This window comes from Carassius carassius, chromosome 5 (assembly GCF_963082965.1).
Source record: "Carassius carassius chromosome 5, fCarCar2.1, whole genome shotgun sequence".
Lineage (NCBI taxonomy): Eukaryota > Metazoa > Chordata > Actinopteri > Cypriniformes > Cyprinidae > Carassius > Carassius carassius.
Genome location: NC_081759.1, coordinates 2031849 through 2050270, shown reverse-complemented (window position 1 = coordinate 2050270; position 18422 = coordinate 2031849). Strand labels below are relative to the sequence as shown.

General features: G+C 37.5%; 1 protein-coding gene across 1 annotated transcript in view; it reads left to right on the top strand.

Moving 5' to 3' along the window:
- The first annotated feature begins 582 nt into the window (after positions 1-582).
- LOC132140585 (peripheral-type benzodiazepine receptor-associated protein 1-like) overlaps positions 583-18422 on the top strand; it is a 109045-nt gene continuing 91205 nt past the window's right edge. Inside the window, exons 1-3 of the mRNA XM_059549398.1 lie at positions 583-789; positions 1073-1117; positions 8796-9815. Coding sequence (XP_059405381.1) covers positions 8895-9815 — 921 coding nt within the window. The 5' untranslated portion in view covers positions 583-789; positions 1073-1117; positions 8796-8894. The remainder of the gene's footprint in view (positions 790-1072; positions 1118-8795; positions 9816-18422) is intronic.

Below are 18422 nucleotides of genomic sequence, written 5' to 3'. Positions count from 1 at the left end.
AAGGAAAAGTGCAAAGCAGAATACTTTCTCTTATACCTATAGCAGAATACTAAGCATTTCAAAAGCTATAATATATATATGTATATTTGAAGATCATTTGGTCACCAGAAATGTTATATATATAATGATCTTAAAATATAATAAAAAAATGTGCAAAGCAGAAAATTCCTGATTTTATTATATAAATTATATATATATATTTATTATTGATTAAAATGTCAATGTTGAGATTATGACACAAAAATAAAGACTTCTAGTGGCCAAATTAATTTAAAATAAAAAGGGAAAACTGCAAGATAATGTTTTATAAATAATTTTATATATATTTATTATAGATTAAAATGTCAGTGCAACAAGAACAAGCCCAAACACAGAGGAAGGTTTGCAGATAACACCTTTAAAAAAAAATCAGGAAAGTTACACTAAATGATAAAGTATTGAATTATTATTAGTCATTTAAAAAAAGAAAAAGTGTTTTTTTTTCTAAAAAATATTTGCATAGATAAAACATCCCCTAATGTGACCAGTCACGCGGGTAAACTCGAGTGTTGTGCTGTCTGCAGGTGTCCAGCAGCGGGCGCTGTGTCCAGAGCCGCAGCCGGACATTGATGTGGTCACTGAAGCAACTGGTGCTTAAGACGCGTTCGCATCGACAACAGCAAACAACGAGTAATATCGCGCTGATGCGCTTTCATGAGGATTAATGCGAGGTTGAACGCGTCTTTCTGACGTGTCCAGTGGAACTGAGCAGTATATGAAGAACATCTTGAAGTTTCCGTGAGGAGGAAGGTCAGTGTTTACATCCCGCTCGTCTATTCTCTCATTAAAGTCTCTGTGGCGATAATGACACGCGTCCGAGAAGAGACTTTTACTGTAGTATGACACTTAAATGTTTTGTTTCAGGGACACACGATACATTGTATCGTCTTTGAGTACGTGTTTCATCGCGCTTTTGTATCTTTGTATCCTCGCGTTTGTGTCATTGTATCATTGTGGCTGTGTGTTACTGTATCGTTGTGTTTGTGCGTCGTAAACAATCAAACCAATGATATTTACCGCGTTTTCTCTGCAGATTTCTGAGGGACAGAGTGGTTTTGGTGTTTTCTGTGATGCATAGGTGAGATTCAGCATGCATGCTACATTCTCATGTTTAACATGTTTTGTTTTCTGTTAAAGGAAATGAATTGTTATTTGTTTTGGTAGCCTATATACCTTCATGACAGCCAGTCAAAAGTTTTGACACACTTGACTGACTGAATTAATTTTTTTCTCAAAAGCATTTAATATACAGGTTTATGCTTAAACATTTGAAATAGGTTTATAAACAAATACATTTTGCTGCAAATAAAAATAGTCTATGTTGTCATTTGCCTCACGTTTTTGATCACTATATCATTACCATGCTTACATTTGTGTTATTTTATAGAGTTTATTATTATTATAAAACGTTGAAATCAGTTATAACAGGGTGTGTTCAAACTTTTGACTGTCAGAGTTTTTATTGTTTATTTAGCGTTTAGTTTTGCTTGTTCAAACAAGGGCAGTATTGGTGCATTCTTCTTGTAAGTTGGTATTTAGCATTTGTGACTTGGGAAGTTGTGATGGCAACATCAGGAGCTGTCACTTTGGTCAGAGCGAGATGGAGATTTTTTTTCTTCAAAAACTTTTTTATGTCTTAAATTCATAAAAATACTTATGCATGTTTTAAAATATTTTTTTAAATCATTTTTTTAAACATTTATTTTAAATTAAAATGTTTCAGATTTTTAACATTTTATTTTTTAATTCAATATTCTATCGAAATCTGAAAAATATCTATAATTTTAATAATTGCATGAAATATACCGACAATAAATACGCTGCATCTATTTTCTGTGCAATATTTTCTTAAAGGGATAGTTCACCCAAAAATGAAAATTTGATGTTTATCTGGTTACGCCCAGGGCATCCAAGATGTAGGTGACTTTGTTTCTTCAGTAGAACACAAACAGAGGTTTTTAGCTCAAACCGTTGCAGTCTTTCAGTCTTATAATGTAAGTGGATGGGAATCACAGATAAAACATACAACAAAACAAAACAACAAAACAAAACAAAAAAACATACATGCCAGGCATGTGAGGCGCAGACTTATAAGTGCATTAGTGTCGCCTATCTCTCAAGTGGACCATTGACACTCCTAATTGAGATTGTAGATTGCTCATATTACCAGCAAACTTACACTCATTTACATCCTTCTCTTCGCTCTCTGAGGCAGAAGTCTCAAAACTCATCCTTTCTAATAGTCCTACTACTTGTCCGCTTGATCCTATTCCATCTCATTTCCTTCAAGCCATTTCTCCTGCAGTTGTACCTGCACTCACTCACATCATCAACACATCCCTCCACACTGGTGTTTTTCCCTCATCATTTAGACAGGCACGTATAACTCCACTACTTAAGAAACCCACCCTCAACCCATCTATTTTAGAGAACTACAGACCAGTTTCCCTTCTTCCTTTCATTGCAAAAACACTTGAACGAGCTGTGTTCAACCAAGTCTCTACATTTCTCACACACAACAACCTCCATGACAGCAACCAAGTGGACATTCACCTGAGACTGCCTTGCTCTCAGTTGTTGAAGCTCTAAGACTGGCAAGAGCAGAATCCAAATCTTCAGTACTTATTCTGCTTGATCTGTCCGCTGCTTTTGACACGGTTAACCACCAGATCCTCCTATCAACCCTACTGTCAAAAGGCATCTCAGGAACCACACTTCAATGGTTTGAGTCTTACCTATCAGAAAGGTCCTTCAAAGTATCTTGGAGAGGTGAGGTGTCCAAGTCACATCTAACTACTGGGGTGCCTCAGGGCTCAGTTCTTGGACCACTTCTCTTCTCTGTCTACATGGCATCATTAGGTTCTGTCTAGTGTTGTCAAAAGACCCAGTACTTCGGTACCAAGTCGGTACTAAAAAAATGTAAATGTGACGGTACCAGGTTTCTTTAAGTACCGGTAGTACCGAGACCCGGTTCAGCGCTATGATTTTCGCGAAGCAGAAAACGAGGACGGAATCTCAAAATCCAGTCATGAAAATGAATCTTACATTTTAATATGGATAGTCATAGAATTTGTCAAAGTTAGCATAAATTAATCAAATCAAATCTCCATATGGACCAGTATCTGTAAATGTTAAGCCGCAAATGTTGCTTGAAATATGAATCCGTGTTCTGCGCGTCTCTGTGTGAATTAATGAATGGCAGAGACGTGCGGGTTTGTTTACTACATAGACTGAAGCGCATGACGCTTGCATTAATTTCAGCATCTGAGCTTCAGAGTTCTCTCTCCATCAAGCGATCTTTTCAGTTTCTCACACATGCAAAAGAGAGAGAGAGCGAGAGTCTTACCACGCTGAATCGACACGCTATATGTAAACTATTCTTTATTGTCTTTTCCTGTAATGGAGTTCATTTAGAATTATTCATATTCATTTTTGAACAAGCAGAAGACATACCAGTTTCTCCGGTAGTGGGCGGAGCTAATGCGCAAATGGCAATATTATTGGCTGGCGCTGATTTTGTACCATCCCTGTTTTGATTTCAGCAAATAAGTTTGACCGAACGCAGACAACGTGATTAATATTCATGGACCCAGCAGCTTATCAATTCATAGTGCATTGTATATACATTAGTATGATAGTAGAATTAGTAGTAGTATTATCTTTTAATAATAATTAATATGAATACTAATTAATATGATCTATTACTATTTTTTTTTACAGAAACCATCAATGACCAAAAATGTCTTAAGCATCACCACCAGTCTTAAGTTCAGTTAAAATGACAAATATGCATTCATTAGGCCTAAAAGTATATTTTTACATAAAGGCATTCTGCTAGAAATATTACTATTATTTAGTAAAATGTATGTGATACTGCTACTACTGTTGAAAAAATGTATAAAACTTTATTTTTTAAAGAAATAAATCACAATATTTCTTCCATGTTTTAATTTTAATAGAAAATCCCCTTTATTTACCAGAAATAAAATGTGTTTAAATTTCATAAATTAAAAGACAAATTAAATTTGGGTGAAACTTGTTTTTACTGTTTTTCATAATTATATAACTTGTAGAAAAACTTTAAACACAATTGTAAATAAGTATAAAGAATGGCATTGGTTTTATTTTTAGTGCTAAAAAGTTTTTTTTTTTAATTAGCATATTTTTGCTTTGGTACCGAAATTGGTACCGAGAACCGTGGATTTTCACTGGTATCGGTACCGAATACTGAAATTTTGGTACCGTGACAACACTAGTTCTGTCATTCAGAAACATGGCTTTTCATACAACTGCTATTCTGATGACACTCAACTCTACCTCTCATTCCATCCTGATGATCCGACAGTTGCTATTTGCATCTCAGCTTGTCTCACAGACATTTCTTCCTGGATGATGGACCATCACCTTCAACTCAACCTTGCCAAGACAGAACTGCTTGTGATTCCTACCACTTTGCTAAAACTGTCCGATCCTGCAGATTTGCTTTATTCAACATCAAGAAGATCAAGCCTTTTCTTTCGGATCATGCTGCACAACTCCTTGTTCAAGCTCTTGTTCTGTCCAGGCTGGACTTTTGCAATGCCCTCTTGGCAGGTCTTCCAGCAAATTCTATCAAACCTTTACAATTAATTCAGAATGCGGCAGCAAGATTAATTTTTAATGAGCCAAAAAGAATACACATCACACCTCTGTCTATCAATTTGCACTGGCTTCCAATAGCTGCTCGCATAAAATTCAAGGCATTGATGTTTGCCTACAAAACCACCAATGGCTCTGCACCCATTTACCTAAATTTGTTACTTCAGACTTATGTGCCCTCTAGAAGCTTGCGTTCTGCAAGTGAACGTCGCTTGATTGTGCCATCCCAAAGAAGCACAAAGTCACTTTTATGGACTTTTAAATTAAATGTTCCCTCTTGGTGGCATGACCTCCCCAACTCAATCCGAGCAGCTGAGTCCTTAGCCATCTTTAAGAATCGGCTTAAAACACATCTCTTCCATCTTTATTTGACCCTCTAACTTTAACACTCACTATTCTAATTCTATTCTTTAAAAAAATCTAACTACCTTTCTAATCTTTTTGTATTCTATTTTCTTTTCATTTATTATGCAATTGTATGTTGTGTGTGTATGTGTAAAGATCTCTAACAGTAGCTTGCTCTATTCTTTTTTTTATTCTATCTGTTTTCTTTTTATGTATTATATTATTTAAAATCCCATGCTACGTGTTGCTACTTGTTATAGCACTTATATGTCATTGCTCTTTTTGTTGTTTTTGATTGCTTCCACTGTCCTCATCTGTAAGTCGCTTTGGATAAAAGCATCTGCTAAATGAATAAATGTAATGTTAATGTAAATGTAGATGGAGTGTCAACGGTCCATTTGAGAGTTAGGTGACACTAATGCACTTATAAGTCTGTGATCTGCCATAAAGTAAGAAGAAGAAGACACCTCGCGCACCTGCTGCTGAGAATTCGCACAAGAGGATAGACTGATCATTTTGTGTCTTTACAGATCAGTGTATCGTCATGAGCTGCAGGGTTTAATTTGGTTTTGTTTGTGAATGTTTTTTTTTGTTTGTTTTATTGTATGTTTGAGCCGTGATTCCCATCAACTTACATTATAAGACTGACAGACTGCAACAGTTTGAGTTAAAAATCTTGCTTTGTGTTCCACTGAAGAAAGAAAATCACCTACATCTTGGATGCCCTGGGGGTAAACAGATAAACATAAAATTTTTGGGTGAACTATCCCTATAGGACTGTAGAAAGACCGTCTATAAACAAATTATGAAATCCTGTTTCGGAAAAAGGCAATATATGGTCATTCTAGTTTATGTGTGATCTTTCTGACCTCTTGACTTGAATGCACTCTTGAGCTCTTTTTAAGTAGTAAAGTAGTGCATTACTTTTAAATTTACAATAAAATATTGTAAAGTTACTTCAAATAAGTAACGCCAATTAGGCTACTTTGTTGTCCCATTTATAGCCTGACAGCTCTCCTGTCCCCATGTTGAGAGAAATCAGGAGTAAGTGCAGAGGTGTAGTGTACGCTGTGCAAAAACATGATGTTACTGTAGTTCTAGAATAAACATGAACATGCATTTACTCATCTCACCTGCACAAACACAGATTCAGTATTCCTCAAAATCAATAAAAACTGTGAAAAGCAAACTCGGAGTATGATGTAATAATTAAATTTTAAATAACACAAATATCCTTTAAGTATCCAGTTTTATTAACCAATGACTTTGCTTCTAACCTTCGATGATCCAATTCAACCATATTAATCGATCTTATATAAACATTTGCTCAATTATTTTATTAGTGAAGAGCAGGGGCGGCGTTAGGGGTGGGCTAAGGGGGCTGGAGCCCGAATGTTTTCAGTAAAGCCCCGAATGTTTTTATTACCACCATGCCATCAATGTGTTTTCATGCCCAATAAAATAATTTATATTAGAATTTAAATAAATAAATAAATATCTCTCGACTCTCACGTCTACAGTGTCTGTAAATTTACGCGTTGTCATTCACACCCGACGAAAACCGCCCACTGAGTCTAGTGCTTCTGACTGACATGGAAACTGGCCAACCATCGATGAGCGTCTGTACGATCCAGCCAATGAAATTAGATCTTTTGGAGGCAGGCGGTTTGTTGGTGTGTAGTATTTTACTAGATCAAGTTATTTGAAAATTAAAATGGATATTTCAAAATTCTTCTTCAAAAAAAAAAAAAGGAAGTAAAACACCCCCAGCCAACACTTGAATGCCAAGACTTTTAATCATAGTATTATATTTCTTTTTTGGTTTTAAATTGTCTGATTTAACGTTAGATTTTGAACATCTAACAGTTAACGGTTGCACAGCACAGTCTTTAGGACACACACACACAGAGCGGTTATAATGTTTGCTTAGCACGATCTGTGGCAGACTTTTCGTGTCAGGGCAACAATTCAATAAACTAGATAATAAAAAAAGACATATTTCGCAAAGGAAATGGTTCTTGAGTAAATGATTCACTGACCAATTCATAAAAACAGTTGCTTACTTTTTTTCTGAATGAATCATCTGTCTTGAACGAATCCATTGATTAAATGACTGACCGACTCACTCATTAAGGCAGTGGCATACCGCCACCTAGTGGCAAAGTACCATTCAAAATTTTTTCATAATTTCATATTTCTGTATTCAAAATTTTATATTTTATAGGTTTTATGAGGTTATAGCCTCATAAGATTATTTATGCAATTTGTAAGTGCTGTGTAAGTGCTCCTTCAAAAATATAAGTGTATAGAGCCCTGCGTTTATAATTATACTTGGCTTTAAGTGTTTGTGTGTGTATTATGTATGTATAAAGTAAGAATAAGGTAGCATATAAAATGTAATATGTGCAGGAAGAATGGGTGAAGTTTTTTTTTTTTTTGTTATTATAGATTCTTTGTTCACCTTTTTTTATCTATTCTCACAAAAATCATGCCATTAAGTGAAGACTATTAAAACAATAATAGACCTGAGCTTGCTATTTTACCATGTCTTAGATGAGTCAGCAAGGAAAGAAGAGGCTTTAGAAGGTGAAAGTGAAAGTGAAGTGACATTCAGCCAAGTATGGTGACCCATACTCAGAATTTGTGCTCTGCATTTAACCCATCCGAAATGCACACACACAGAGCAGTGAACACACACACACACACTGTGAACACACACCCTGAGCAGTGGGCAGCCATTTATGCTGCGGCGCCCGGGGAGCAGTTGGGGGTTCGATGCCTTGCTCAAGGGCACCTAAGTCGTGGTATTGAAGGTGGAGAGAGAACTGTACATGCACTCCCCCCACCCACAATTCCTGCCAGCCCGGGACTCGAACTCACAACCTTTCGATTGGGAGTCCGACTCTCTAACCATTAGGCCACGACTTCCCTTAGGGATGATCTAGGAACACTGCAGTCAGGCCCAAAACACGTGAAGCTTCAGCAGTATCCCTTTACCCAATTTGGAACACAGCATGTCAGTGCACTGCTTAATATTTGCTTCTTATCCCTGTTCTACCAGGGCGAGTGTAGCCAGTCAGACTTGATTGGAAAAGAAAAGAAAACTGAGAAAAAAAAAAAAGTGAGATAGAGACACAACATCAGCATATGTGCCAGGATACAAGGGATACATTTTTTTTTATAAAATTTATAAAATCTTTTATAAAATCTTATAAAAGATTTTTGTTTTTATTGTTTTTGTATATTTTAAACAGGGTAAATCTTTCTGATTTATTAAAATAAAAAGTCACATACATGGATTTTTCTGGGCTAAGCCCCAGATCTCCACTCACCCTAGAACCGCCCCTGGTGAAGAGTATTGAGCTTGCTTCTACTGCGTTCTATATTTCACGCAATCCAGAATTACAGCAGAGCTGAAAAGTTAGTTTGAGCTGCTGCATGAACAGCTCTACTACAGACGTGAATTTACATTTCCTTCAGCCTGAAGTAGAAACTTAATTGTTTTTGACATTCGATGTGAAAAGGCTTTTACGTTTACAAAAAAGATAACTTTTCACATTAAAAACAAGCAAGCAAGCCCAGCCCAGTTAAGAAAAAGTAACACAAAATATCATAATACCTTACTTTACATAAAATGTAACAAAGTTTTAGGGAGTAGGGCAGTATTTGTGATGCATTACTTTTAAAAGTAACTTTCCCCAACACTGCAGAAAAGCTTTCTGAATCTTTCTGTCGCCATGCTGATAATCATCTTTCATCTCTGCTCTTTTCAGTTGGCATGTTGGATTGTGTGTGCATGCTGTCTGCTTTATAACGTCGTGATTTTCATCTCACCAGCATGCTACTTCTGTGTGTCCACCTTTAACTCCATCATGGACAAAAACTGTGATAACCCCCCGATTCTTTCCTCCAAGAAGCGCTGCAGCTGCAAGCGTGATTCTGGCTCCGATCCGTGGCGGGATGTGGAGCGTCTCCACGCGGTGTTAGAGGTGGAGCGCAGCCGCAACAAGCAGGCCCACCGGCGCTTCTCTCTGGAGCTGCGGAGGCAACGTGAGGAGGCTCGTGAGGAGCGGGAGCGAGCGCTGAGGGAGCTGACCTACCGACTCGAGCAGCAGAAGACCCTGGAGCTGCTGACGCAGCGGGAGGCTCTGGGCCGGGAGCGTGCGGCGGAGGTCCGGCGTCTGTTACACTGGCGGAGTCAGGAGTTAAAACATAGCGAGAACTTGACGCTCATGCAAACCCAAGAAGTGCATCGTCAGCTAGCGGATGAGATCACAGGTGGATCAACATTTCAAGGTCTCAAACCTGGATGTAAAGGCAACGGGGCAGCGTATCGCAAACTTGAGGAACTCTTAAAGACTCTGCTTGCTCAGTCAGATGGACGGCAGGTCGCGGTCCTTCAACGTCTCCAGCAGGAAGTGGAATTAGAGAAGAGCTACTTCCTGTGCCACCTATTGGAAGCCCATAGTGGGGCGTCCCGCTTCGTGAAACAATCCAGACCGAGGTCGAAGAGTTGTGTGCATCTGCTCGCGCAAGGCCTAAACCACCCGGAATCCTCTAAGGAAGGAAAACTCGCTCTATTCCGGTCTCGTTCGCTATCCCAGACGTCCCGAAGCAATTCTCCTCAACCTATGAAGAAGAAAAAGAAGCGGGATTGCGAAACATCTCCTCTCAGCTCATCTCCAACCGAGGATGGAGATCTTCTAGAGGATTTACCTGAGCCTTGTTCATCTGATAAGGCATTGGAGAAGTGCTCACCATCCAGATGCTCAGAGGACAATATGGATGATCTGGTAAGAACTTTGTGGATTTTTTTATGTTTTTTACTTCAGGATGCCTTGAATGTTCTAAGTTTTCAAGCTGGATTTCATGCATTGTATTCAGAAATGTGCCATAATTTGTTACGCAATGCCAAGATGGTTTGCATTTTCTGCATTGCGCTCAGTTTTATTTTTCACCTGCTGTCATAACAATAATTAATTCATTTAGGTCAGGGATTGAAAAGTCAGTATTTGCATACTTGTGTAGACTTTTCTGGGTTCACTTGCTTTGTTCCATGATAAACATGGGTTTTGTTCAATTAACCAAGCTTAAAATTTATCCAGCTAAAATTGATTGTTTTCTATTGTTTTGGTTTGGTTTTACACACAAACAAACATTCTCACTCTACCATTTAAAAGTTTGAGGTTGGTAATAGAGATTGATCGATATGGGTTTTTCTCTAGCCGATGCCGATGTTTAGAGGTCAAAGTCACCTTTATTTATATAGCGCTTTAAACAAAATACATTGTGTCAAAGCAACTGAACAACATTCATTAGGAAAACAGTGTCAATAATGCAAAATGATAGTTAAAGGCAGTTCATCATTGGATTCAGTTATGTCATCTCTGTTCAGTTAAATAATGTCTGTGCATTTATTTGCAATCAAGTCAACAAGGGCTGTAGCTATCGAATATTTTAGTAATCGAGTATTCTACCAAAAATTCCATCGATTAATCGAGTAATCGGATAAAATGCGTTTTTGCTTAATTAAAGTGCAATATTAATTATGCAAGAGAAAATAAGACTACTGGGTCTCTTAAAATGAACAACTTGGTTTCCTTTTTTAGAAAAATTATTATTATTTTTTTTTTAAATGCATACAATGCAATGCATACATCAAAAATAAACATTTAATTATTACCCATTGTTTCTCTGTCTGTACTTGTACTGTGAACAATGACAAGAAAGATGACAAATTAATTAAGTGCCATTCAGTTGGGGTTTTAAATAAAGCATTTTCTGAGATGCACATTAAACATTAAACACATAAAAAAATTATTTATCTTTTAATTATTGAAAATTAAGCAAACTTAACTTTTTGGTAAACAAAGGGGATTTACTATTAAAAATAAAACATGGAAGAAATGTTGTGAGATTAAACCTTAAAAAAAATTATGTTTGATTTTTTTTTTTGTAGTAGGATAATATATATTCTGCTGAACAATAGTAAAACATATCTGGCAAATACTTGTCTTTGAACCGGACTTTTATTTTGACGGGTTGACGTACCTTTACAGTTCTGTTGTGACGCTAGTTTTACTCAAATCAAACGGTCAAATGCTCATGAAGTGACTGTCAGAGCAGTTCTGAAGATGTTGTTCATGTGTTCACGTCCTTATTAGTGAGACAGCAGACGGAGCGTCACTCGCGCTTCAGTGTGTGTAAAGTCGCGCTTGTGCCCCATTCATTAACAGAGACACGCAGAACATGCAGGATTCATATTTAAATAGTCTGTTCCGGTTTAATATTTACAGATAATAGTCCATATCGTGATTTGGTGTAAGTGCAATGACCTATTTTTGATTAATTCATTCAAAATTTGGCAAAGTCCGTGCCATTCCGCGTTAAACTGTAAATTCCGTTTTTATGACTGGATCCCGCGATTCCCTCCGCGTTTTCTGCACCGCAGAAATCCTAGGGTCCTAGTTGTGGTATGCCAGCTCTCTTGCAATGGACATACGTTTGCCCGCGCCCTCAAATCAAAACACTGCTGACTCCTTGCAGTGTGCGATTTCAGACGCTGTGCTTGTGTCTCCTTCCGCTTTGTGGGTGACGAAAACGCCACATTAAAAAAAATAATTGCGAAAGAACCTGACGTGAGATTTAAAATAAATTAAAAGAGGCTTTGAAGCAGAGGAATTTGCCTCGATCATTTTTTGTAATCGAGTTACTCGAGCTACTCGAGGAATCGTTTCAGCCCTAAAGTCAATGATATCGCTGTAGATGAAGTGTCCCCAACTAAGCAAGCCAGAGGCGACAGCGGCAAGGAACCGAAACTCCATCGGTGACAGAATGGAGAAAAAAACCTTGGGAGAAACCAGGCTCAGTTGGGGGGCCAGTTCTCCTCTGACCAGACGAAACCAGTAGTTCAATTCCAGGCTGCAGCAAAGTCAGATTGTGCAGAAGAATCATCTGTTTCCTGTGGTCTTGTCCTGGTGCTCCGCTGAGACAAGGTCTTTACAGGGGATCTGTATCTGGGGCTCTAGTTGTCCTGGTCTCCGCTGTCTTTCAGGGATGTAGAGGTCCTTTCTAGGTGCTGATCCAGCATCTGGTCTGGATACGTACTGGATCCGGGTGACTGCAGTGACCCTCTGATCTGGACACAGACTGGATCTGGTGGCCACGGTGACCTCGGAACAAGAGAGAAACAGACAAATATTAGCGTAGATGCCATTCTTCTAATGATGTAGCAAGTACATAGGGTGTTATGGGAAGTGTTTCCGGTTCCAGTTTACCTAATTAATGCAGCCTAAAAATCCTTTAACGGATTTGGATAATAAAAGCATATTAGTATGTTATGTGTATGCCAGGTTAAAGAGATGGGTCTTTAATCTAGATTTAAACTGCAAGAGTGTGTCTGCCTCCCGAACAATGTTAGGTAGGTTATTCCAGAGTTTAGGTGCCAAATAGGAAAAGGATCTGCCACCCGCAGTTGATTTTGATATTCTAGGTATTATCAAATTGCCTGAGTTTTGAGAACGTAGCGGACGTAGAGGATTATAATGTAAAAGGAGCTCATTCAAATACTGAGGTGCTAAACCATTCAGGGCTTTATAAGTAATAAGCAATATTTTAAAATCTATATGATGCTTGATAGGGAGCCAATGCAGTGTTGACAGGACCGGGCTAATATGGTCATACTTCCTGGTTCTAGTAAGAACTCTTGCTGCTGCATTTTGGACTAGCTGTAGTTTGTTTACTAAGCGTGCAGAACAACCACCCAATAAAGCATTAGAATAATCTAACCTTGAGGTCATAAATGCATGGATTAACATTTCTGCATTTGACATTGAGAGCATAGGCCGTAATTTAGATATATTTTTGAGATGGAAAAATGCAGTTTTACAAATTCTAGAAATGTGGCTTTCTAAGGAAAGATTGCGATCAAATAGCACACCTAGGTTCCTAACTGATGACGACGAATTGACAGAGCAACCATGAAGTCTTAGACAGTGTTATTACAAGTGGAGTTTTTAGGTCCTATAATTAACACCTCTGTTTTTTCAGAATTTAGCAGTAAGAAATTACTCGTCATCCAGTTTTTTATATCGACTATGCAATCCATTAGTTTTTCAAATTGGTGTGTTTCACTGGGCTGCGAAGAAATATAGAGCTGAGTATCATCAGCATAACAGTGAAAGCTAACACCATGTTTCCTGATGATATCTCCCAAGGGTAACATATAAAGCGTGAAGAGTAGCGGCCCTAGTACTGAGCCTTGAGGTACTCCATACTGCACTTGTGATCGATAGGATACATCTTCATTCACTGCTACGAACTGATGGCGGTCATATAAGTACAATTTAAACCATGCTAATGCACTTCCACTGATGCCAACAAAGTGTTCAAGTCTATGCAAAAGAATGTTGTGGTCAATTGTGTCAAACGCAGCACTAAGATCCAATAAAACTAATAGAGAGATACACCCACGATCAGATGATAAGAGCAGATCATTTGTAACTCTAAGGAGAGCAGTCTCAGTACTATGATACGGTCTAAATCCTGACTGGAAATCCTCACATATACCATTTTTCTCTATGAAGGAATATAATTGTGAGGATACCACCTTTTCTAGTATCTTGGACAGAAAAGGGAGATTCGAGATTGGTCTATAATTAACTAGTTCTTTGGGGTCAAGTTGTGGTTTTTTGATGAGAGGCTTAATAACAGCCAGTTTGAAGGTTTTGGGGACATATCCTAATGACAATGAGGAATTAATAATAGTCAGAAGAGGATCTATGACTTTTGGAAGCACCTCTTTTAGGAGCTTAGATGGTATAGGGTCTAACATACATGTTGTTGGTTTAGATGATTTAACAAGTTTATACAATTCTTCCTCTCCTATAGTAGAGAATGAGTGGAACTGTTCCTCAGGGGGTCTATAGTGCACTGTCTGATGTGATACTGTAGCTGACGGCTGAATGGTTGCAATTTTATCTCTATTAGTATCGATTTTAGATGTAAAGTAGTTCATAAAGTCATTACTGCTGTGGTGTTGGGAAATGTCAACACTTGTTGAGGCTTTATTTTTCGTTAATTTAGCCACTGTATTGAATAAATACCTGGGGTTATGTTTGTTTTCTTCTAAAAGAGAAGAAAAGTAATCGGATCTAGCAGTTTTTAATGCTTTTCTGTAGGATATGTTACTTTCCCGCCAAGCAATACGAAATACCTCTAGTTGGAGGGTGTTTTGGTACCATTCTTTATTCATGGCTGTGTTTTTGGGCAGAATTGTGAGTGAGCCCACTCCCTTGGATGAGAAGCAACCCCACACATGAATGGTGTCAGGATGCTTTACTGTTGGCATGACACAGGACTGATGGTAGCGCTCACCTTTTCTTCTCCGGACAAGCCTTTTTCCAGATGCCCCAAACAATCGGAAAGGGGCTTCATCGGAGAATATGACTTTGCCCCAGTCCTCAGCAGTCCATTCACTATACTTTCTGCAGAAGATCAATCTGTCCCTGATGTTTTTTTTGGAGAGAAGTGGCTTTTCTTTGCTGCCCTTCTTGACACCAGGCCATCTTCCAAAAGTCTTGGCCTCACTGTGGGTGCAGATGCGCTCACACCTGCCGTCTGCCATTCCTGAGCAAGCTCTGCAGTGGTGGCACTCCGATCCCGCAGCTCAATCCTCTTTAGGAGACCATCCTGGTGCTTGCTGGACTTTCTTGGACGCCCTGAAGCCTTGTTTACAAGAATTGAACCTCTTTCCTTGAAGTTCTTGATGATCCTATAAATTGTTGATTTAGGTGCAATCTTAGTAGCCACAATATCCTTGCCTGTGAAGCCATTTTTATGCAACGCAATGATGGCTGCACGCGTTTCTTTGCAGGTCACCATGGTTAACAATGGAAGAACAATGATTTCAAGCATCACCCTTGTTTTAACATGTCAAGTCTGCCATTTTAACCCAATCAGCCTGACATAATGATCTCCAGCCTTGTGCTCGTCAACATTCTCACCTGAGTTAACAAGACGATTACTGAAATGATCTCAGCAGGTCCTTTAATGACAGCAATGAAATGCAGTGGAAAGGTTTTTTTGGGATTAAGTTAATTTTCATGGCAAAGAAGGACTATGCAAATTCATCTGATCACTCTTCATAACATTCTGGAGTATATGCTAATTGCTATTATAAAAACTTAAGCAGCAACCTTTCCAATTTCCAATTTTTATGTAATTCTCAAAACTTTTGGCCACGACTGTATATGTATATATATATATATATATATATATATATATATATATATATATTATAATTTTTTATTTTATTTTTTAAATGCATAGAATGCAATGCATGCATCAAAAATAAACAGTTAATTATTACCCATTGTTTCTCTGTCTGTACTTGTACTGTGAACAATGACAATAAAGTTGACAGATGAATTAAGTGCATTTAAGTGCCATTCAGGTGGGGTTTAAATAAAGCATTTTCTGAGATGCACATTAAACACATAAAACATTAATTTATCTTTTAATTATTGAAAATTAACTTAACTATTGGTAAACAAAGGGGATTTGACGCTAGTTTTGTGATGTGACGCTAGTTTTACTAAAATCAAACGGTCAGATGCTCATGAAGTGACTGTCAGAGCAGTTCTGGAGATGGTGTTCATGTGTTCACGTCCTTATTTAGAGAGACGACAGACTCTGAAATCACCGGAGCGTCACGCGCGCTTCCGTGTTTAAAGAATGAAGACGCGCTTCTGCTTCATTCATTAACAGTGACACGCAGAACATGCAGGATTCATATTTAAATAGACTGTAAATTCCGATTTTATGACTGGATTCCGTGATTCCCTTCACGTTTTCTGCATCGCAGAAATCATAGGACCCTAGTTGTGGTATGCAAGCTCTATCTTGCAATGGACACACGCCACAACGTTCTCTTTACGTTTGCCCGCGCCCTCAAACACTGCTGACTCTTTGCAGTATGATTTGCAGTATGATTTCAGACGCAGCGCTTGTGTCTCCTTCTGCTTTGTGGGTAACGTAAACGCTTTGTGTCACATTAAAAATCATTGCGAAAGAACCTGACGTGAGATTTAAAATAAATTAAAAGAGGCTTCGAGGCAGAGGAATTTGCCTCGATCATTTTTTGTAATCGAGTTACTCAAGGAATCGTTTCAGCCCTAATATGTATATATGTATATGTATATATATATATATATATATATATATATATATATATATATATATACTCCAAATGTTTGATGAGCTTGTATGGTTGTGTCGTTCTACAAAATTTTTACCAGCTTGCACATCTTGCAAAAAAAAAAAGCTTTAATTGATGCAGTTTGGATCTTGCTTGCAGAATCTGTAATTAGATCCAGCATATAAAGGCACCTGTTAAAAAGAATCACTTGACACATTTCGGCAGAGCTGCTGAATCTTTAACCTTCTTTAGATGTGATCGATTGTGACACTGAACATAAGTAATCAGTCAGGAAGTGTTCCCTAAACAGCCACGTCAACTTCACTGCATTCCAGCCGACATGCTACTTTTTAGTCACCAGATTATTTAACATTCCCCTTGGTCTTTAAAGAAGTAGTTCACCCAAATGATAATTAGCTGAAAATGTTCTCACCCTCAGGCCATACAAGATGTAGATGAGTTTGTTTCTTTATCAGATTTGGAGAAATGTATGCATTGCAATGCATGGCTTGCTCATCACTGGATGCTCTGTAGTGAATGGGTGTCGTCAGAATGAGAGTCCAAACAGCTGATAAAAACATCACAATAATCCACAGCACTCCAGTCCATCAGTTAATGTCTTGAGAATAGTCTTCAGAATATGTATATATAAAATAAAGTTTTATTGTCTAATGCAAACCATGAGGAGAGAGTGAGTGAATGTAGTCTGCTGGTGCTATGAATAATTCAGAAGTACTGAGAATAGCAGTCTGCTGCCACTGTGAATCCGCAGACTAAACTCAAACTGTGTTGTTCAGTCCTCAGAAGTGATGTTTATGTGCCCTGTGCTTGGAGAGAAACGGATAGTGGCTTAAAGTTGAACCTTTGGACATTGGCCTATAGTGTTTATGCACTGAACAGTTTTGTAAGGGCTCTTATGATGTTTAAGATCTGGATTATGGGAACTTGGTTCAATGAAAGCTACAATTCTTTCTGCATCTAATTCTCAGTTGGCTTGATAACCTCACTCACAGGCTATATAACTATGATTTAGCTCAATTTATTTGATTTCATCTTCTATAATGATGATTATGTGCACATTTCAGGCCTAGAGGTTTGATATCTTGTTACAGATGCACAGTCATATGAATCAGAAAGACATCTGTTTACCTGACAGTCCGTTTTTAATGAGACAATAGCTCTAATAAACCAAACTATAATTACTGTGTAAAAATATATAGTTTGAGTGCAATTTCAGTGTTTTAGTATAATTTGTATAGTATTGATTAATATTTTGAATTCATTTTTGTTTTTATTTTCAATTAAAGTTTTAGTAATTTAGTCAGTTTTATTAGTTTTATGTAATATTTCTAATTAGCTTTATTTCTGTTTGAGTATTAGTAATTTTATTACTTATTTAATGTCACTTAATTGACAAGGCATCATTTTTAATTTTCAGTTTAAATGTTTTTAAAGCTTTTTAGTTTTAATGTGTTTGCCTTAAATATTTGTTAAATATTAAGTTTTGGTAATGTAGAGAAATATTAAGGTGGGATCATAAAAAAAGAGCTGAGAACCCTGACTTATGGAAGTTTGTTTCCATAGGATAAAAGATAGTAATAAAAAAAAACGTAATTGTGACTTTCGCACAATTCAGACATTTGAGTTTATATCTCAAATTTCTGTCTGTTTTTCTGAATTGTAAGTCATAAACTCAGATTTGCAAGATATAAACTCAGAATTGTGAGATATAAAGCCAGATATGTGACAAATAAAGTCAGAATTGTGAGATATAACTTTGCAATACTTAAATTTTTTGTATTTTTATCCCATGTATTACGTGTATTGTATTTTTATCACGTGGTGGAAAAGTGCTTCCATACCTACTGCACTGCATCAGTTTATGAATTATTGTCTGTAAGAGTTTGGCCTGTTAAGCTTTCAGTGTTATATAAATATCTGATGTCCTCTGAAGGATGCTGGTTCCTGAGATTTGTAGGAAGAGCAAATCCATGTCAACCATGTTGTCCACTGACCTTTCTGACCTGGAAGCAGACTGCAGTGGCTCCAGTGAGGTGAAACAATAATGACTTACAGTAGGCTAGATATCTGCATGAAAACTGAGGTCAGAAAAGCTTTATTATTATCGTTCTGAGGTCTTTATAGCTTTAGTTTTTTTTAAGCTTTATGAGAAGGCTCTGCACAGATCAGACCACTAATTTCT